This window comes from Fonsecaea nubica (genome assembly GCF_001646965.1).
Source record: "Fonsecaea nubica strain CBS 269.64 chromosome Unknown Scaff29, whole genome shotgun sequence".
NCBI classification, from domain to species: domain Eukaryota; kingdom Fungi; phylum Ascomycota; class Eurotiomycetes; order Chaetothyriales; family Herpotrichiellaceae; genus Fonsecaea; species Fonsecaea nubica.
Window position 1 is genome coordinate 232314 of NW_019173702.1, and position 20623 is coordinate 252936.

General features: G+C 52.8%; 11 protein-coding genes across 11 annotated transcripts; 4 read left to right on the forward strand and 7 right to left on the reverse strand.

Moving 5' to 3' along the window:
• Positions 1 to 156: 156 nt before the first annotated feature.
• AYO20_05192 (hypothetical protein) lies at positions 157 to 875 on the reverse strand (the record flags this gene model as incomplete). The annotated part of the gene is made up of 3 exons (XM_022643486.1): positions 157 to 578; positions 634 to 722; positions 808 to 875. 3 exons carry the CDS (start codon positions 873 to 875, stop codon positions 157 to 159), a joined length of 579 nt encoding a protein of 192 aa, XP_022500585.1.
• Positions 876 to 2306: 1431 nt separating this feature from the next.
• On the reverse strand, positions 2307 to 3239 carry AYO20_05193 (hypothetical protein; the record flags this gene model as incomplete). The annotated part of the gene is made up of 2 exons (XM_022643487.1): positions 2307 to 2642; positions 2724 to 3239. 2 exons carry the CDS (start codon positions 3237 to 3239, stop codon positions 2307 to 2309), a joined length of 852 nt encoding a protein of 283 aa, XP_022500586.1.
• Positions 3240 to 3696: 457 nt separating this feature from the next.
• AYO20_05194 (hypothetical protein) lies at positions 3697 to 5158 on the reverse strand (the record flags this gene model as incomplete). The annotated part of the gene is made up of 2 exons (XM_022643488.1): positions 3697 to 3848; positions 3907 to 5158. The coding sequence occupies 2 exons, from the start codon at positions 5156 to 5158 to the stop codon at positions 3697 to 3699; spliced, it is 1404 nt and encodes a 467-aa protein (XP_022500587.1).
• Positions 5159 to 5542: 384 nt separating this feature from the next.
• AYO20_05195 (hypothetical protein) lies at positions 5543 to 6943 on the reverse strand (the record flags this gene model as incomplete). Its single annotated transcript, XM_022643489.1, has 1 exon — positions 5543 to 6943. The coding sequence occupies one exon, from the start codon at positions 6941 to 6943 to the stop codon at positions 5543 to 5545; it is 1401 nt and encodes a 466-aa protein (XP_022500588.1).
• A 1032-nt stretch (positions 6944 to 7975) lies between these two features.
• On the forward strand, positions 7976 to 9666 carry AYO20_05196 (hypothetical protein; the record flags this gene model as incomplete). The annotated part of the gene is made up of 2 exons (XM_022643490.1): positions 7976 to 9480; positions 9543 to 9666. The coding sequence occupies 2 exons, from the start codon at positions 7976 to 7978 to the stop codon at positions 9664 to 9666; spliced, it is 1629 nt and encodes a 542-aa protein (XP_022500589.1).
• Positions 9667 to 10387: 721 nt separating this feature from the next.
• AYO20_05197 (hypothetical protein) lies at positions 10388 to 11105 on the forward strand (the record flags this gene model as incomplete). The annotated part of the gene is made up of 2 exons (XM_022643491.1): positions 10388 to 10562; positions 10660 to 11105. 2 exons carry the CDS (start codon positions 10388 to 10390, stop codon positions 11103 to 11105), a joined length of 621 nt encoding a protein of 206 aa, XP_022500590.1.
• A 165-nt stretch (positions 11106 to 11270) lies between these two features.
• Positions 11271 to 11946, reverse strand: AYO20_05198 (hypothetical protein; the record flags this gene model as incomplete). The annotated part of the gene is made up of 2 exons (XM_022643492.1): positions 11271 to 11434; positions 11487 to 11946. The coding sequence occupies 2 exons, from the start codon at positions 11944 to 11946 to the stop codon at positions 11271 to 11273; spliced, it is 624 nt and encodes a 207-aa protein (XP_022500591.1).
• Positions 11947 to 12888: 942 nt separating this feature from the next.
• AYO20_05199 (hypothetical protein) lies at positions 12889 to 14758 on the forward strand (the record flags this gene model as incomplete). The annotated part of the gene is made up of 2 exons (XM_022643493.1): positions 12889 to 14641; positions 14700 to 14758. The coding sequence occupies 2 exons, from the start codon at positions 12889 to 12891 to the stop codon at positions 14756 to 14758; spliced, it is 1812 nt and encodes a 603-aa protein (XP_022500592.1).
• Positions 14759 to 14848: 90 nt separating this feature from the next.
• Positions 14849 to 15829, reverse strand: AYO20_05200 (hypothetical protein; the record flags this gene model as incomplete). The annotated part of the gene is made up of 1 exon (XM_022643494.1): positions 14849 to 15829. The coding sequence occupies one exon, from the start codon at positions 15827 to 15829 to the stop codon at positions 14849 to 14851; it is 981 nt and encodes a 326-aa protein (XP_022500593.1).
• Positions 15830 to 16306: 477 nt separating this feature from the next.
• On the forward strand, positions 16307 to 18169 carry AYO20_05201 (hypothetical protein; the record flags this gene model as incomplete). The annotated part of the gene is made up of 1 exon (XM_022643495.1): positions 16307 to 18169. The coding sequence occupies one exon, from the start codon at positions 16307 to 16309 to the stop codon at positions 18167 to 18169; it is 1863 nt and encodes a 620-aa protein (XP_022500594.1).
• Positions 18170 to 19235: 1066 nt separating this feature from the next.
• On the reverse strand, positions 19236 to 20564 carry AYO20_05202 (hypothetical protein; the record flags this gene model as incomplete). The annotated part of the gene is made up of 1 exon (XM_022643496.1): positions 19236 to 20564. One exon carries the CDS (start codon positions 20562 to 20564, stop codon positions 19236 to 19238), a length of 1329 nt encoding a protein of 442 aa, XP_022500595.1.
• Positions 20565 to 20623: the final 59 nt, after the last annotated feature.

The following is a 20623-nucleotide window of genomic DNA, read 5'->3' on the forward strand; positions in this document are numbered from 1 at the left end:
TCAATGCTTGTCTACAACGGACATGCACAAATATGGAGATGTTGTCTCGCTAACCCACTTTCGCAGCCTCTTCCTATTTGTCCTTCATCTCCACGCGAATTGGAGTTTGAGCGAGAGAAGTTCGCATCGGAAATGCCATGTGAACCATTCATTGCCTCAGTTATCCTCGGGATACACCCTCTCTACCAGCCCCGTGTCAACATCGAGCCACAACCCAACAATGCCCTCGATCAGATCTGTCCTGAGGAACCCGCACTTCTTGGCTCTTTCGAGGTCTTCCAGCAGTGAATCGCGGTTATTTTCCTTCATTGGCAGTCTTTCTTCGAGCTCTGCAAATGCCGTGTACTCGGGCCTCTTCTTGTGGACTCTATCGAGAATCTTGGGCTTGGTTACGTGCGACGCGCCGCAATCGTTATGGTGGACGAGGATGATCTGAGAAATGTGAAAGAGAGTGTCGAGGGCAGCGATGTCTTCTGCAACCGAGGCGAAGCGTCCTGCTACGTTGCGCAAGACAAGACATTCCCGGACCTGGACATTCAAAAAGGTCATCGGATTGGCGCGAGAATCGAGGCATGAGACTGGAATTTGTTCAGTGTCACCCCTTTCCTGGGCCTTGGAAGGATCCGATCCTACCGATCAAGACATGAGGACCGTTGGTTTTGGCATCATTTCTCACCCGATCCATTAAAGTGGGAATAGGTTTGTGCCCAGCAGCATATTGCCTGTACTCATGTCAACTAGAAGTCCGTGTGGACAAATGGAGCTGATTTGAGACTCGGAGACTCTGAGCGCTCGTGAATCACTGACTTATTACGCTCAAGCAGCTCGTCGATGCTGGGGCCAGAAGCGACAGCTGTATTGGGGATTGTCGACATCTTGATATTCTTTGAGTGCTGGAGCTGTGTATTGAAACAAATCTAAGCCAGTCGAGTAGAAGTCAGAGGCAAAGACGATCTTGAAATGCTATATCTCAGAAGGATACAAGATGAAGAGGGCATTTGTCGACTTTTATACTTGCCTACCGTCTCCTGGCCCCGTCGAACACTTCCATCGAGGGAAGGACACAGGGAGATCTGTGCTACCAGCTTCGACCCATCTCTCCAGCCAGTACCGCTCTCCAACCGTTCGCAAGAGGCGTCCTCAACAATTTCCAGTAGCAGTTGAGCCCCAGTCTGGTACAAGAATGTTGGTGGACAAGGCTTGGAGCTCCCTAGTTGATGTTGAGTAATCGCAGGTCTTTCATGAAGCACCCGCAAAACCAAGACTAATCGCCGTAGATTAGAAGACCCTCTTGCTGCTTTCATGCCGCTTGTCGTCGTGATTATGATATGGAAACCATGGCATTGGCCTGGCTGTCTGGGGGTTTGATGCCACCTCGCCTCTTCCAGTAAGGATCCCGACGACGACAAGGTCCTGTCCAGTCGCCGCTCTAACTTTGTGGCTGTCGTGTAGGTCCATCGAAAGCGTTTGACGGCGGTTGATTAGAATTCCGATGTTTCAGGCCAGCCTGTTCCAAAGAGCTCTTGTGAGGTCTTGGACGAAAGTGTTGAGAGACATAATCTGCTGAGTCCTCAATCCAGAGCTTCTGACAAGCAACCTCATATGCGGACGCACTGCGGAATACGGTGTAGTGCACAAGACATTGTCGTTCGGCATGTACCATTTTTTTTTTTTTTTTTTTGACAATCTTGTATTTGATTTGTAGCAGCAAGGTTGTCATGCACACCCTGGTATAGCATTGCTCCGTTGGATAAAAGACGACGGAGAAGGCGTTCCTCGACCAAATCCTATGCGGAAGCTCCTTATGATGGCTAGCGGTTGATCAAGGATGCAGACTGTACGGTCTCGTCAATTAGAGGAGACAACTCATGGCTCTGTACAGGGGAGATATCTGCTTTTGACTACTATGCATGTGGGCAGTCCGAGGTATCGCCGGATCTGTAATGAAAGGTAATCAAATTTGAACGTAGACGAATGAGACCGCTTCGCTGCCTACCGAGAGCTAGAAGGCTGATCCGATTAGAGGTGGTTTGATCCTGCCCGATGGCATGCGCACCCTCACTTGAATAGTCCCGCCGAAGACACTGAAACACAGCAGAAAGCAATGAGACACGTTCGGGTATTTAGGAAGCAAGAACAAGTGGCGCTCATATCCAGGAAGCTGCGCGGCAAAGAGCGGAAAGGGGATCCATGGCTTGCTGTGGACTCGCACCATTGCTTTGCGTTCACACTTGGACAAAGCGATTTCCTCTCCATAGCATTCGCCTCATGCCGTCATTAACGCGGCCCTGGCTAGGTCGCACATCCTAATCGTTGCGCACAGCTTGAACAATCGCCCCTGCGTCCCCTTGGTCCAATGCATCCAGCGCCTCCATATCGTCCGCAGATAATTCAAAGTCGTAAACGTCGGCGTTTTGCTTGATTCTATCTGGAGTATCACTTTTCGGCAGAGGTACCCAGTTCTTCTGCAAACAGTATCTGATGAGGATCTGTGGCGTGGTCTTGTTGTATTTCTGGGCGAAGGAGACCAATGTGGCATCGTTGGCCTTGTAATTTCGAACCAGCGGCGAGTAGGCTTCGATGATGATACCGTTTTTCTGACAATAATCGGTTATGGTTCGTTGTTGGCACCATGGATGCAACTAGCAGAAATGTGGTCAGCTTCATCCCCATGTCTTGACAAGACCAGAGCAGCTTGATGAGAAGAGGAACCTTCATCATACCTCTATTTGATTGACGTGTGGCGGCCAGATCTTTGCATATTCCTTCATCTCCTCAATATGTCCAACACCAAAGTTGCTCACACCAATGCTCTTAGCCCTTCCCTTCTCGTACAATTTTTCAAGAGCCTGCCACATCTCTTTTCTCTTGCTACTTCCCGCATTGGGACTGTGTATCAAGAACAAATCCACGTAGCCATCACGTCCCGGATCGATCTTCTCCACGCTTTCGAGGCACTTTTTGTATGATTTTTCAACGCTTCCTGCTGCGGAGAGAATTTTGGTGGTGACGAACACCTCGGAGCGCGGAATTCCTGATTTTCGCAGCGCCTCCCCAACCTGGGCTTCGTTGTGATAGAACTGCGCGGTATCGATGTGTCTATATCCGGCTTGTAGAGCGCACAGGCATGACTGTACACAGACAGTTGCGGGGGATTGGTAGACTCCGAAGCCAAGGCGCGGTATGTGGACGGAGGTGTTAGGTAGAGGAAAGGTATCGCTGAAAGAGAGGGGAGGCATTGCGACGAAGAGAGAAGAAGGCGTGATCCAGCGACGAGGAAACTTGGGGGAAGCCTTGAGATTTTAGAAGCGGCAGGGTGTTATTTTTTGTTGTATAAACCATCCTCCAAATCGAGGAGTGATGATGGTGATGATGCAATCATGCGGCCCAGCCTCTGGTTGCCTAGGGTCCCGCTGGACGCCCACACCCGCGCCCTCACCTGCGCCCACCTGGCACCTCCGCCCTCCATCTCGCCTGCAGCTTCTCCCACCACTCTCATTGGCATCGCTTGTTGCTTCTGCAGTAAGCTGGAAGCTCTTTGTCATCCACAGTCCTGCACACTCATGCCTCAATCGCCACAAGATTCCCAGGCGACGCTACCACATGCCGCCCTGCTCTCCTGACTCTGATCATGGCCTACGGGCGCAACGGTGTCGGTCTGATTCACAGCCTTCCTCTAGTGCTTCATTTCCAGCGTTAAGCCGGACGTTGCATCAAGAAGGAATTGACGGCTTGAAGCGTTGCCCTCGAGGGGTTTGCATCCTGTTTTGAGCAGATGATCCATGCTAGTCTTCGCCTAACCAGTTGCTTCTCGACAATCGGCTGGTCCCTGATTTCTCTCAAATGTCCTAGATCTCGAATGTCAATCATCTTGCCAGGTCAAACGCCCTCCGGAATTTGACTAACCTTCGTCTTCATAGCACAAACACAAAATCGCAATAGCCACACCGACACTGAGATCTTTGCTTGTTGTGCAAGTGATCAGTATCTTGCTCTGAGGCTGTGTGTGGAGCTGATTGCTGATGACGCTGACGGCGCCGGGCAACTTATCTCGAAGCTCTTTGCTACCGAGTTTGCCATCGCGGCAGTTTAACCAAACGACTTTTGATGTTGGACCTTTTGCGTCACCTTGACAGTTGACAATCAAGTCGAAACCATCTAAGCTTTCGACTGGCCCGACTGCAAGATAAAGATTGGACGTTGGAGTGATCCTCGTAACGGAATTACCTGCGCCATGCGCTTCTCTTTGTTTTCCAAGGAGATCTTCGATCAGCGCAGGGAGTTCATCTTCGGGAGTTTGTATCAACAGCGTTCTGTATCTCCAGAAGAGCTCTGCGGTTAGTCCGTGCGACCAACCCTCGCTGTCGTCACCAGCGCCTTGGATGTATCCACCTTCTGAGCTTTCTGCACCCCGGACGCGACGAGACGCGGAGCACAGCACGAGGTTGTGATAGGAGTGGCCGACTTCAGAACCTGAGCCTGATGGACGAACGTCGGCTTCGTTAGCACTTTGAACACTAGAATAGCCGTTGATCTCCCAGGTGAGGCGCACAGGACGTCTCAATTCCTTCCGTAAGCTTTCCAAGTCTAACCCTAGACCGGTAAAGGTGCTCGTGAAATCCTCGAGCCGGGCTTCAATCTGCGATATCTCAGAATGGCCTAGGTCATCTGGTGGAGGCGGGGTCTGAAGTCTGTGCGCCGAGGGGATTTCTGGGAACAATGCTTTATTGACAACTGCGGTCCAGATAGGCACGGTCTTACTGAAGGCATCTGGCAGATTCTTGCCACGACGCGTCGAATCGACCACGATTGCGCCGCCATAAGCAGATAATATCGGAAGAAGCTGCAGATTGAGTCTGCGCGGGGAAAAGTCCCATTGTCCGTGGTGGCCGTCTGTGCTTTTGAAATACGTACTGCCTGTTTTATCAGCTGGGTCGATGTACCAGCTACCACAACGCTCGTTGGCCACCAACGGCAGGTTGTACCGCTGGGATACTTCTTTGACAAACGCCGCATCACTAAGGACCGAGGTGAGGCGATTCGGAATAGAGAGGGCAGACTTGCGAATCGATTTTAGCGTTGCATACAGAGAGGGATGATGAGTCGAATCGGTCAACGTCAGGTCAGCTAATCTTGTGGGAAAATCCGGATGGCTCATTTTCAGTCTCAGTAAGGGTCAGAGGTCCTAAGATTCATTCCAAGTGGTCAAGGCTTGCCTGCTTTTTAGGCAACGACGGTTCCTACAGTCTGTACTTGTGAACAAAGTTGTCCAAGTCCACGCTCCGAGAACGAAACAGGTATGGAGGGTAGCAATGCGGAGAGTCCAGCACGTCCCCCCTTCCCATGTGTTGAAGCGCCGAGCTCTGTACAGACCCCTTGTAGTCTGTGATGTTGATGAATGTTTGTGAGAGATTTATTCAAATTTCGCGATGCCAAGAATGGATCCTGAACCCAATTGGGTGAAGCGAAGCCTTGAACACGCAAGACACGCTTCACGTCGTCCCAAAGATTCCAGCTTTCTCAGTCCCATGGTATGCATGGCTCAAGCAACTTGAACTGTGCCATCCAAGGGTGCACCCTCTGGCACCATCACAGCCCCGTTGGTGGTTATCATCTCCATGGCATCGTCGTTGATAGGATGTATCGAAAACTGGGTGGCAGTAAATTCCTCCCCGTCGAAAAGGAGCCAGTTTTGAAGGGGCTGCTCCTTCTGCCCCAGTACATTGATGACATCTTGTGCCAAAGAGCCTCCCAGGAACGCTACCACGGGACTGATTTCGGAGCCAAGGTTCTGCAAAAAGGCACGGAGAAAGTCGGATCTCAAGCTTTCCAGTGGAAGCGAGAGCTCTAGGTGTTTCTGGTTTGCCAATCTCGTGAACAGCTCGAGGTCTGCTCTGTTATGCGCAGGGAGCCTCCCCCCCATCTGACCTTGAAAGTCGAACAGAGCCCGCAGGCAAGAAAGTAGAGGAGTGACTTTGGTGCGGCTCCGTCGAGTATTCCTTACCCGCGCCGGAAGAGGAGAAAGATTGGCCAGCTGAATGGGGGAGTAAGTCTCTTGATAGGTAATAAGTTCCATGGTCTTCCCATTTTCCTTCTTCGATTCAACGGCAGTGACGCATTTCGTAGAAGTCTCCATATCGCCGACTTTGGTGGGTTTATTCCTCTCCTGTCTCTCAATCACGAAATCATGTATGATCAAGTCGGCGAATACGTAACCGTACATACCGTGGGTGTCTGCGGCATAGAATTTTCGACCATACATCCGGCAGGCCATGTTGATGGTCCCAAGTACATCCATAATGAGACCTGTTGCGATAGTTATGTCGAAATTCTGGAAATATTCGGGATCCTTGGTCACGGCCGCGTGCGGGTCCGTATATACCTCGACTCTTGGATTCAATTTCTGTAGTTCTGCCAGGGCCGCCTGCGCACGGTTTTGGCCAACTTGAGCTTCCTGGACGAAAAACTGTGTTCCCAGATCCTCTTCTGTAACAATTTCGTGATCCAATATGGTCAATACTCCAACTCCTGCTAGAACAAGATTTTTCGCGATTTCGCTGCCCAAGCCTTTCATTCCGATGAGAAGAACGTTCGCGCGACGAATCTTTTCCTGGACTTGCATGCCCCATAAGCGGATTTGTCTGTCGTATAAAGCAATCTCATCGGCAGAGATGGGTTGCTGAGGCTGCATTCCGAACATTTCGGGCTGCATTCCATTCATCGCGAGCGCCATGTCGCCAAAAGGCGCATGAGGGACTTGTTGGTAGCCGCTGGAGCTTTCCATGACGGCAACGGGTGTAACAAATGTAGGACCATTCATAACACCATCAATGCCTCCGTTCACTATGCCGGTCATAGCCCCGTTCAAGTCAACCGCCACGGAATCCGTAAGGGGGATGCCGTTTGGAGGATGAGAGCCCTCGGACACTTGGTTCTCGTCCATGGTGCATTCGAGAGGGAGATTAGGAAGATGCGCGCAGTGTGAAGGGTCCAAAGAACTGAGCTTTGAGGGAGCGACTGTCGAAGGTGTCTTTCTCAAATGTGAGAAGGTAAGTGATCGTAGAACGAGGCTGCAGGCGGAGATGAAAGTGAGAAAAGAGAAGCAAAATTGTTTGCTATGCGACAGAGGCACTCACCGCGAGTTTTCTTTCGCTGAATGAGCCCGTGATTCAGGAGCTTACAAGGTAATAGTTGGTATCCCTGGCCATTCTCCCAGCAAGGCAGTTTGATGCCAAGCACCACTTCAACTACGTATTTGTCCTTGTCCGCAGTGCCGCAGTGCCGCAGTCCCAGTTAAGCAGCCAGGCTCCCGGCTGTCCACGCCATTGGTGAGAGTTATGCTTGTAGGTTTTGGAGCCTAGTGCGATGCCTACAGGGCTAGAGGACTAAAGGGCTAGAGGGGGGAATGGTGCGTTAATTCTCCGGGTGGTGCCTTCCATGCCGCACGGGCCTTTGGCCTTTGGAGGGCGCTGTGCCACGCCCATTTGAATCGTGGGGCAAGAGTTGGCTGATGCACTGCGACATGTCACAGCGCTTGAAGGTCGCCGCACTCTCACTGGCGAACATCCAACTACCATCCTTCTGTGTAGGACCTTTTCCCTGCAGCCCAGTCTCATTGCTGTTGTCTACAATCTCTGCCATCTGCTTTCGAATGTCTCTTCCAACCTGATTTCAGATCGAGGAAACTTGCGTGTTGCTTTCAACCGTCGAACCGTATTTGTTCTTGCCAACGTATTGCCCGTCCTTTGTTCAGCCATGGTACGATCCCGTCCTCAAGTCATTCATGCACTGCGTACTCAGTCCCCTATGACATTTTAAGCTGATATCCACCAAGTCCAATCCCCCTGAACGCCCTGCTTGGTCTGATATCTCTGCACGCCTCGAAAATCTCAGGAATCTTCTCAGTTCGGAGCGGCATCTTGGTGTTGAGCACGAAATTGCATTCGAAGCACTTGACCGGGAAATAGGGGATCAGATGGCAGCCTTTGAGGCAAATGATGACAGATCGGACCGACCACTATCGTCTGACCCCCTCACCCCACGAGAACGAAGAAGAAGGGAGTTCGGCACCCGCTTTCGTGATCAAGACATTTCCGAGAGTCTTGCTCAAACTAGCAATCCATCGAGCCTCGTGCGAAACCGGCGGAGAGCCTTTAGGCCTAGCGAACGTCTACAGAGATATCAAAGAGAAAGATTGGGACAAAGTGGAAGAGCTACCGCATCAGAGGCATATGTGCCATCATCCAATCAGTCACCTACCTCACCAGCTCAATCAGTCAGCGATCGTGGTGATCGGCCAAGGTCGAAACGGAGGAAATTGACCGACGGTACATACGAGGACGAGCCTCGAACTTTTAGCTATGGTCACAATGGCCAGGTCGTCCCTGGCCAGCTGAGACTGGAGATTGTCAGTTGCGACGGTGGAGAATATTCAGATCCTCATATGCCCATCAACTCTTATCCGCAAAATGTCCTCCTAGATGATACAAGCGTATACTGCACAAAGTCAAACAAATGCAACCTCCTACTGAAGCATGTGGGCGGCATGCCTTTCACTCTGACTGAAATAGTGGTCAAAGCCCCGCGTGCTGGTTATGATGCACCAATTCAAAATGGCTTGATTTTCATTACAATGGAAGACGATGATCTCCTCGACCGGACGTCTCAATACGATGTTCGCTGGTCATCAAAGAGCGACCGCCATCAACGACACAGAGGAGATGGATACCGCCGCCCTTCCCTGGAATACATATCCTCTGCACCACCGCCTCTCCGGCCTTTTGACCGTTCGAGGCACCTCAGCAATCCCACAACTTCCGAAGAAGCTCACCATCTTGAGGTCCCTCTCGTCCCAGGGTTTCATGTCACAGTGGTAGACCCATCAGATGTAGAAGATGGGGGAGAAGGGCCACTTTCGCCGCGACCTTGGCACGACGACGAGTACTCATTGCGATCCTATGTCGATCGATACCGGCCAGTGTATTTCGGAAATGAGCGAAACGACGGTCCGTGGTCGAGCTCGAGTGATTCAGAGGGCTATGAGCCCGATGTCCAGCTTGACGCACGAGAGACAGGGGAAACAGAACGCTTTCAACGCCAGCAACTCGACCTCGAGAGTACGCTTGCGCACCGGAATCGCATGCTGGATCTCATGCGGGCGGAGCAGATTCGTGAGAACGACGGGGTTTTTGGCGGTCGTAGCCGGGAAGGCGATCCCGAGGAAGACAGATTGTACGGTCGTCCTTCAACTTCAAGTCGGGGTGGAGCTCGAACATTTGGTCCTGCGCCAGTTGTCCCAAACACCGTTTATCCCCCGGAGGATCTTGCAAGTGAACTTCCAGAAGCCGAAGGTTCGAGCTCCAAGGCAACTTTGAATGGAATGGCAGCCTCCTCCTCTGCCAGGGCCGGCATTGCGCCACATGCTTTGTTCTTTATCAGCAGAAACAAATCGAGCACCGAAATCAAATTCGACCCTCCAGTGTAAGTAACAGCATCCTTTTCCAATATATCGGGGTGTAATTCTGGGACTGATGTATCCGCAGGTCGGGCCGTTATATTCTCGTCAAACTATGGGCGCAATGTCCCCATGCCAACATCGATGTGCAAGCCATTCTTGCACGAGGTTATGGTGGGCCTCGTTTCTTCCCCAGCTCAGAGATGAGGTAACATCAAAAATTGAGGTTGCAGAGGTGCCACAAAGAGTTCTGATGGTCTAAATGTTCCTCATACACAAAAGCACTCAGGATGTTTCGGTGGATTTGTTCTTTGTTTTCTGTTTGTCTTTTGAGAACGCTTCCCAACCACCGTCACCAATCCCAACAACTGAGTGTCCCGTTATGGGCTTCGAGCTCCGCGGTTTTGAAGAGCGCAAAGATACTATTTGTTGAGATATAAATCCACAGATTAATGTAAATGCATGTCATTTTCTACGCCCTGCACCGCGCCTTCATGTTCTCTCGCCGCGACATAGCTGTGATCGTGTCCGATTCGCAGCTCAACAATCCCCATTCGTCCTCCTGGTTCCTTTGCGGTACGCCATCCTGATGGAGGTTTGGGTCAAAATGGCCTTATACATGCACCTTGCTTTGAAATGAGATGGTGCCGCTACTGGTGGTTTTGGGCCATAGGTTTCCGTGGTGATTGAGGAGGGATGCTATCTTCTCAGAAACTGGAAGAGAACGCGAAACACCATAGATCACGTAGGGTCATTGATGGCATGAAAGATTGACAACAGACATCGACTAGGTATGCTCCAAAATATATGGCCATTCCGATGCGGGGCATAAACAATCTACCATGACACCACTTGAGTTTCCCCATGTCTTGTTTGCTTTGCCCTTATGAGTCGCTAACTTATACACAGTCAATCCGGTAGAAGCAATCGGACATGCCTCGCTTCGCAGAGGGGACGGGAATCCCAATTCGTGGCAATGAGTTTCTACCACCAAAGCCCACGTCGCCGACGGAGACGCAGATGCCCGATCGAATCCGGATCAAGAATCGGCGAAAACGGTACTTGGATACTCACCCAGAATATTTTGGACCTCAGCTTGAGCTGGCAGGTGCGCCACGACCTGAACCCCCGGGCAAGGTAGGCCTGGACCACTTACTGACGGGTTGGTTGTCCCTTTGCAGATCCACTCCTCTACGACCGATTAGTCCGCCGCTTCCAAACGCCCGCTGAACGCGAAGCCGAAGGTCGGCAAAAAGGCTACTCTGGAATCCTTGAAGCGGACCTGTACCGCAGCGAGGCGAAGCTCGACGCGCTGCGGCATCCCGACCCTCACGCCCTGTTCACGTACAGGCGCGGACCGAACGGAGAAATACTGGCCGAAGATCGAGACGAAGTGCCTGCAAACAAGGAGGAAGGCCTTGCAAGGTGGAAGTGGGAGATGCAGGTCCGCTTTATGAGAGGCGGAGATGACGATTTCGACTATGACTCCGTGGACTACAACCCCGAGTACGACGACCGAGTCCTGGAAGAGAGAGACGCGGAAGACCGCTACTTTGACGAGCAAGAGCCCGAATTTGTCAAGGGCGAGGAGGCGCTTCCAAGGACCCAAAGCCATGAGTTACAGGGGGAGACTGGGGTTCAGGACTTTTGATCCAGAGGCGCTCATTTACGCAGTCAAATGACCAGATTCGACAACGCTGCCTTTCCAATCGATATCAATCATGCTTGATGCTCTGTCGGTAACAAGAAAGAAATTGGACGAACTTCCCCTAGCACGACTGTCTCGATACGGCTTCCCCAGGATCAAGGCGGGCTCCTATGACCTGGAGCAGCTCGAGCTGGTCAGGTCGTGGCCTTGACCAATTATGCTGATGATACCCACGACCTGCTCCTGACGACAGATACTTCCTGGCAGGGCACCCAGACCTTCAGCGTCCAGTTGTGGCCGAAGTTCTCTGACCTGGTATTTCCGCACCAAAACTGCTTCAGGCAGTTACAATATCTATTGGATCCATCAGACCCCGGAGGCTACTGGCACATCGAACATGAGGCATCCTCCTGAAAACTTGCTGGCTTTCTGTCTCCTCCATAAAGTCCTGCCATTGTTTGGTCGCGATCCATTCCTGGCGGGCTCGTTTGTCCCGAAACTTCATGATCATGACTGTGTCGTGAACTTCCTCGCGGGAAGCTGGGTCGGTCTCGGGAATTTGGACCGGGTACGTCTCGAATTTGGATATCAGGGGAGAAAAAGCCGCATGCATGCTCAATCTTGAAATCATGGAATCCAGCTGATGAGTTGGTTTGTCCTCCAACTTCCCTCTCCGGACGAGATCCTGGTCGGCACGCTGCACGTTGCGCTTCATTTGAGATGCAAAGAAGTAAAACATGCACGTCAGTGGGCGTTGGCCGTCAGCATCCTCTTTCATCTGCAGCTCAGCTGTGGTTCGAGATGCTGCATATTGCTTGCTGAGGGCTGTTCGTTCCAGGAGCATTCTAATGTCCCGAGGAGTGAGCGGCGCAGCTGCAAGTCAACAACTGGGATGGATGTGTGGTGATACTGTAGTTACCAGTAAGCAGGGGAAACGTTGTCAGGGACAAAAGAGCAGTCTATGTGAGGCACTGGAAACTGGGCTGGATGTGCTGTTTGTAGCAACAAGAGGCCAAGCTGATCTCATAGTTGAAGGCGCCAACGGGTGCCTCCCTCCACCCCGCATTTTCAGCACCTGCGCCTCAACGGGCCTGAGATGAGCGATGCATCCTCGATGCTGACGCCAGAACAAATCAGCGAATACGGTGATGACCCTCGAATGCGCTTGTCTGCAGAGATAGATATGCTGTAATGACCGGCTGTCTTGATGCTCCTCCTACTATGTCGCGGCTGTCACGATGGGCGACATGCATCCAGCTAGCTGCCCCCTGGCAGTTCTTCCATTTTCCATCAACAACATCAGCATGCTCTCTTTGTCCATTTCAATACAATGGCAGCCAGAGTACAATGAGCGGACCTCAACCATTGTAGTGCTCTCTCTCTCTCTCTCTCAAAGTTCTATCTCGAGTGCGTCTAGGCTTGTCAGTTCCGCTTCATTACCCCACAAAACGCCCCCGCGAAGCAACAGACTCGGCATCGATCATCGTGTCAGCTCAACCGGTCTCGGCTTTCAATTCCCACCAAGCCCCAGAGCCAAAAGCCCACTTCCCCTGTGTGCCAGCTTCGAGCTGCCATCCTGTCCGCCGATGACCGCGGCGTTGGTCCGCTCGCCCACAACTCCCACCATGCGTTTTCCACACAGGCTTGTCCCTGCTTTCTCTCCACGGAGTGAGGTGTTAGGACAACCTTGTGCGCGTCCTGAAATACACATTGTGCCTAGTTTGGATGGCGAGGACGACCCTGTGAGACCAATTGAGCATCCCGTCTGAAGAACAATGACAGCGCCATGCGGGCACTCTTTCGACCACCGGCGGCGGCATTGCCTACCTTCTCCTCGGTCCTTCGACCTCGACGCAGCCTCCTAACCCTGGCCAAAGTAAAAGGCCCTCTGCATCCTCCTTTGCTCGAAGAGACTGTTGGCGAGAATTTTGGACGTATTGTTGCGGCACATGGCGATCGCAATGCCGTCATTTCCAGACACCAAAACAAGCGATTGACATACCACCAACTCGACCTCGACAGCAATGTCCTGGCTCATGGACTACAAAGCTTGGGGGTCAAGAAGGGCGACCGGGTCTGTGTGTCATTGGGTAACAATCTTGAATTCGCGACAATCACATATGCGTTGTTTAAGCTGGGAGCTATACTTGTCCCGTTGAATCCGGCTTTTACATCGAACCAGATCATCTCGGCCTTCAACCATTTGTCTGCTACACACCTAGTTATTGGGACCGAGACAAACTTGCCCTACAAGCCACCGCGGTCAAATGTCTCGCTTCTGGAAGCACTTGTGCCTGATCTCTCGAGTGCGACTCTCGCCTCGGAAGCGGTTCCATCCTTGAAGAACATCATCCTCGTGAATAATTCCTCGGGCAGGATAGATCCTACGCCTTTCCGAGCGACAACACCATGGGCATCGATAGCACAGGACACGGACACTCGGCCCCCTACGCCGTCTTCCCCTCTGTCGCACCATGAGGTGGTCAACATCCAATTCACTTCTGGTACCACTTCCATGCCCAAGGCTGCCTGTCTCTCGCACAGATCAATCCTCAACAACGGCAACCAAATAGGTGACCGGATGCTGTTGACACCAGAAGATGTTGTATGCTGTCCACCACCTCTGTTCCATTGTTTCGGATGTATCCTAGGATACATGGCGACTGCGACGCATGGCTCCGCGATTATCTTCCCCACCGAGGCATTCGATCCGTTGGCCTCCTTGAAGGCTGTGCAAGAGGAGAAAGCGACGGCGCTGTATGGTGTCCCTACGATGTTCCTTGCGGAGTTGGAGCTTCTCGATGACGAAAAGGTCGCATACGAAGGTTTCCAGTACCTGCGCACCGGCATCGCAGCAGGCTCATCAGTGCCTTCTGAGCTGATGCGAAAATTGCACAAGACTCTAAATCTGACGGAGTTGACGATTTGTTATGGAATGACTGAGACCTCGCCCGTTTCTGCAATGACAACGACGGACGACCCAATCGAGAAGCGCATCAACAGCGTTGGCCGACTGCTACCCCATGTCGAGGCGAAAGTGGTGGATCCTTTCGATCATGACAAGATCCTGAACGTGGGAGAACGAGGAGAACTCGCAGTCCACGGATATTTGGTCATGAAGGAGTATTGGGGGCAACCTGAAAAGACAGCAGAAGCCATCAAAACCGATGCGGAGGGCAAGGCATGGATGCATACTGGCGACGAGGCATCGATAGATGAAGAGGGCTATGTCAGCATCACCGGGCGAATCAAAGACCTCATCATCCGCGGCGGGGAGAACATCCATCCGCTCGAGATTGAGAACTGTCTCCTTGCACACCCCAAGATCGCCGAGGTCAGTGTCGTCGGCCTCCCAGATCAGAGGTATGGAGAAGTGGTTGCTGCGTTTGTCGTGCGCAGGCATCATCTGCCGCCCGGAGAAACGCCTATAAACATAGAGGAAGTCAGGGGCTGGGTCAAGGATCGCATGAGCCACCACCTGGTGCCGAAACATGTCTTTTTCGTCGACGACTATCCAAAGACGGCCAGTGGGAAGATTCGTGAGTACTTTAGCGGTTGTCCTGTTGATTGGATTGTGACTAACTGGTGGCTTTGCAGAGAAATTCAAGCTGAGAGAACAAGGCATCGAACTGCTCAAAGAAGGGAATCCCAATTGAGGTATCGAGCAGTATTCACCAACAAACCAGCTCCTATACCTGCCGGACCCAAGATGCTGGATTGGATAACACACAGTATTTGAGCACAAATCAATAATCATCACGCCTGGTCGACACACGATCGCGGTCTCGCGAAGGCTTCCTCTCCCTACTATCACGTCGGTGATATCTGTGACGGTGCTCCCCATCTCTGTCCCTGTCTCTATCTCGGTCGTATCGCGCGTCTCGGTGCTCGTGCTTTCCTCGTTGTCTTTTGTCGTTGCCTTCATCTCGCCCGTGCCTTTCTATTCGCTCGCTGCTGTCTCGGTGTTTTCTCCTCCCAGCGTCTTCAGAATCTCGAGGCCGATGTCTATGGTGGTGCCCGCCCTCTTTGTCGGTATTGTTGTTCGCCTCATCCACGCTGTCATCTCTCCGTCGATGTCGATGCTTGTGTCTTCGTTTCTCCTTTTGCCTTTCCTTTGCCCTCTCAATCTCCTCCCGTTTCTCTCTAATCAGATATTCTCTCATGGGATCCTCTTCTTCGCCTTCTTGCTTTATGGCGAGCAGTTCCTCTAGCTCCTTCTCTTCTTTGATTAGATGCCGTCTCCGTTTCCTCTTGTGCCCGTCTTCACTGTCGCCTTCGTCATCGGTGTTGTCGCTCTCTCTTTTACCATTTCCATTGACCTCTTCTTCAGCCTCCGCCTGGGCTTCCAGCCTATCGATCCGGTACGTGTCTTCGTCCTCGTCATCCTTTTTCTTGTATCGGGTGTGGTCAACCCTCAAGAGGCGCCCCAACACCTCGGCGCCCCCCAGGTTATCCACGGCCAGGTCACAGCTCCTCTGGTCCTCGTATTTCAGGAACGCGAACCCTTTGCTCTTGCCAGTTTCTTTGTCGCGGATGAGATTGAGGTGCGTGGGGTTGCCGTACTGAGAGAAGATGATCACCACGTCGCCTTCCGTCAAGCCCAGGTGCAGGCCCCCTACGTAGATCCAGGCGGTGTCTCTGTAGTCGGCGTGCCACGAGGCAGAAGGTGGCGTCGCATTTTCTAACTCGCGCTTGTTCAGAAGCTGGGTCTGCCGAATGGCGTTCATGATCCCAGTCCCCAGAAGAAGAAGGGAGCAACGAGGAAATCACACGAGGACCCCGCCGTCGTTTCGTTGCAGTGTCAATTCCACTGTCCGCTTGACAGAATTCAACTGTCGGCGCAACTGTCGAAAAATGTTTCCAATAATGTTTCGCCTGCGACTGCGGAGAAAATGGCCCAAGATCTCAGTAGTGACGCAGGTAATAATAATGAACGCCAGGCTTAAAGTGGCTGAGTGGACCTACACGCACCTAGAAGACTTGGTGTTTCAGGGCCACGGGGACTTTTTTCCAGGGACTGCGGAGAAAACGCGACAACGAAACATCCAAAGAACATGTCGGATTTCTCAACTCGGCAGCGTGTAAACAGTCTACACATGAATCTCCTCCAGAACTGATAAACCCAAATGCTTTACTCACAATTGGACATGCCCTCCGTCAAGACCATTTTTTTCTCTTGAGAGACATAACTTCGATGATCCAGGATGTTGGCGACATCTCAACCAAGTCCCAGCTTTCCTCGCCCGTCTCCCTCGTCCACTCCGATCCCAACGGCGGCGTTCCGACGACCTGGCAGCAAAGATGGCGACAGACAAGCGATCTGGGTGCCTATGCTCAACAGCGCGTCAAAGGGCAAAGATCTCTCTGAAAAGCAACTCATCCTCCTCGGTGGCACCCCCGACCAACAGCGCGGATTCCTCGAACAATTAAACCCCCCGAATCAGAGAGCCCGGTACGCCAACAACGACAGACGACGGCAGCCGAGGATCGCGCCTGTGTCGAACCGCTATGCCCTGGGCTACACCTACCACGACGTCCTGGACGCAGATCAGGAAGACGTGCTTGCGAGAATGAATATCTACATGCTGGCGAATCCCTCTGCGAACTTTGCCCCGCTGCTCAAGCCGCTTTTCACGCCAAAGACTGTCAAAGACACATTGATCACCATCTTACTGGACTGGTCAGATCCATTGAAGTGGGCGAGGCAGCTACGGCAATGGATCCGCCTTTTGAGAAGCGTGATATTGACATTGGACGAGCAGACAAAGATTGAAATGGAGGAAATCATGACGGCCTGGAAAGAGAAGAGAGTCGGGCCAGATGCTCCGTCTGCTCAACCCGGGAGCGGTAGCAGTGCCACCGTAGCTGAGCAGAGATCGATAGTACCACCGGGACCGGGCGAGTGGGACGAGGGACTAGGCATTCCGCTGTCTGTGGTTTGTATACAGGCGGAGAAGATCCAAGACCTGGAACGAGACCAGGGCTGGGGGGAGGATCAGTTTGACTTCCTGATGCAGTGGCTGCGATGCGTTTTGCTGAAGCACGGAGCCTCGCTCGTCTATACCGCCACGTTCGACCCGAACAATGTGAGGACGCTGTTGCATTCGAGTCTCAGCATTCAATCTCTGTTAAAACGGGAGGTGGCGAAACACAACATCGTCGACAGAGACAAGATCCTGGTACCGCCCAACTGGGACTCTTGGGGCAAGATTCGAATCCTAAAGGAAGGCTTTGACCCCGAGGCCGTGGCGAACGCATGGTCCGTGGAAATACAGTTACCTCCCAAGGAGAAATTCGACCTGTCATCAAAGAGCTACGGCCAAGAGGCCGAGAGATCTTCGCAGGACAATGAGACCGACACAGAATCGGCTGTGCAACTGTTTGAAAGTACGCTCCGCCGTCCCACCGACATGCGGCCTTCGTTCCAGCCACGAACGCACGATGAATCAGTCTCTGTCCCGTCTGTCCAAGAATTCCTGCAAGCACAACATGAGACGCTCGAAAAGTTGAAGGCGGAAGACGAAAAGGCAGAGAGGAAGTCGCGTAAGGGTGCGCCGGCGCCGACGGGAGCTGGCGCAGGTAGCGTTGACGCAGGGGCCGTGGAAGAAGGGCCCAAGGGTGTTTCCAACCCAAGGATGGCCGAGCACATTGGCCCATATCAGATCAACGTGAACGGGATTGATTTCGACGCCGAGGAGGCCACCCGAAGACTGCGGGAGCGGGAGAGCGAGCGGCAGAATGCGGCCAAGAACGTGTCTACCAACGCCGGTCACGCGTCATCGGGGGTCGTCACGGGGATAGGTACGAGCACGCCAATGCGTCGTATGGGTAGCGACCACGGCGGCGATGGGGCACAGACGCCGTCTGGCTCGGGCAAGCAGAGCAATGAAGCCATGTCGCAGTTCTTTGCCAATCTGATCAACAAGAAGGACAAACGGGGCGCCGTGAGCGCCGGTGCTAGTCCCACCAGGGTTCCGGCCGGCAATATTGGGTCCAGCCCTGCGACGAGTCGGGGACATGGTGCTGGAGGAGCCGCGACGGGCGAAGAGAGAAGACGCGAGTCTTGAAGTTGATCAGTCAATCAATCAATCTGATGGGCATTTCAGTGTCAGGGTGGAATATGGATCGACATGCTGAGCTGCGGAGAAAAGAGATAGTTTCTCGAAGAGATGAAACAACCCTTGGAGATATTTATTCTTTTCTTTTTGGCGGCGTCGTCGAATGCGTTCAAAGCCAGCGCTCGAATTCAACGCTCTGCTCTGCGGGACCACGGGGAATGTTTCCTGCCAGTTTTAGAGGCGGAGGTGCAAGCGGATATGAGAATTCATACATAGCCTGTCAGGAGAGAAAGAAAAAAAAAAGCAAAACATTCTTTCTTGTCCTGTATACCAAGTATTACGACTGCGGCTGAACACAGCCACTCCAGTCTCGGTGTCGATCAGCAAAAGCCTCGATCCAATTCTATAGACACAGCAATAGATACGGCATTTACCCAGCAGGTTGCGCCACGATATGTCGCGAGATATCATGTATGATCCTGGTCTTTTGTGTCTTTTACTACTCATACACACAATAGTACCTCGTACACATACGTCCCTTTTTCGCCGCCTCGTTATCTGATGGTATGTAAGGACGGGGTCTGAATCCAAGGAACGAGAAAAAACAACTCGACAATAGGATATAGGATGTAGTTAGATGGGAGAAATCACTCTTTATTTTGCCATCGATCTTGCTGTTTGACTTAGCTGGCTGAATAGCTGGCTAAATAGCTGCAATGTCTTCGTTATCGAAAAGGACGGTATTGTATAAAATATAAAAATCTTTCTTCTATACCGAATACGATTCCGGGAAAAGTCTGGCAAAAAAAAAAAAACAGGTACAGTCCGTCTCTTTTTATTTCCTCTTCAATCTTTGTTTTCTGTATTTTTTGGCTGGCCCATTCATTCGTTTCTTCATTCGTTTTCCGTTTTCTCGTGGGAGGAGTAGAGAAACAAGACGGGGACGCGGAACAACAACAAGAACAAGATCCACGCCAGTGATGATGATAGCAGCAATAGCCAACGTCTATCCTGTCCTCTAGAACCAGCCCTCCTCTGCTCTCCTCATCCTCTTCCATCACAGCTTCCACAATCGTCAATCCACACAGCCTCCCTCGGCAGTCCACCCGTCAATCTCGACCATGGTCATGACCTGCCCCGGCACATCGTCGACCAACTCGGTGAGATTCTCCCTCAGACGCGCCACCTCGGCCTCGCTCAGCCCACACATGCGCGTCAGATACGAGATGACGCCGCCAAACTCGCCCTCCAGCACGGTGCGCAGGAACGCACGCATATTGCCCGCTCGACTGCCGCAGATCCGGGCGGCTTCTTCGCGTGAAACCGCCGGTCTGCTGTGCTCCCTCTCGCCAGTGACGACCTGCTGCTGCTGCTGCTGCTGCTGGGGTTTGCCGCCGCCTCCCCCAAGGCCGGTCTGGGCGATTCGCTCGATGAACTCTTTCCGCCAGCCGCCCAACCCTGGTTCGGTGAGGGCATACTCCCAGCAGATGACGTCCTCGTCCACGCCGACGAGCTTCATAATCAGCGCGCCGAACACCCCCGTGCGGTCTTTGCCGGCTGTACAGTGGAACACCAGGGGTTCGTTCGGTCGGTCGAGAAGATGTCGGAACATGATGGTGTAGGCACCGGCGCCGTGCGTGGCAATGTCTCGATACGCCCTCACAAAGCCTTCGGAGTAAGCGTAGCCTGCTTCATGATCGTGGGAGTGTTCGGCGGTGTACCAAGCCAGTTTCCTCGCCAGGGCGACAGGGCCGTAGTCTTCGGTCTGGTAGACGGGGACAAAATGCCTCTTGAGGCCCGGTACCTCATCTAAACATCCAGACACGGGACTTGCAAGTGGGTACACGCTCTTGCCACTGGAAGCGACAGTGGACGCGAGCCGGTTGATCTCGGGCGCAGACCGCAAGTCGTACATGTCGTGCACGTTGAGAGTGGTGGTCAGGTACGTGGCCCCCGTGGGGGTCAAGTGAGTGGGGTGAGCACAGCGGTACAGGAGATTTTTCTTGAGGACGTACTTCTTGGACGGCGGCGCCTGGGACGAAGACGAGGGTGGCTGGCAGGGGTATCCTCCCAGCTCGCGGAAATTGGGCACGCCCTGCACATGCAAGAAGGGCGGCGTAGGCAGATGGTCCGGGAAGGCGATATTGAAGTCGCTGGGTTCGGGCGTGGCCGCGCGCTCGGCCCTCTCCTCCTTCTCCAGCGCCTCGACCTCTTTCTCGCTGAGAGGCATCCCGTTGGCGTCACTGAGGTGAGCAGCCGAGGGCGGTTGTACGTCCATGTAGGGCTGGTAGGGGTGTTCTGGCTGGGCGGATTCGGGGTCAGCAGCAGCAATGGCGGTGGTGGTGGTGTCGTCGATGATGTTGTGGTTGTCGTTGGTGGCTGCGGAGGTGTTTATCTCGGCCATGTACACCCCAAGTAGACAGATGGCTCAAGAAGCTTCTTGTCTGGCGATGTTGAACGAGT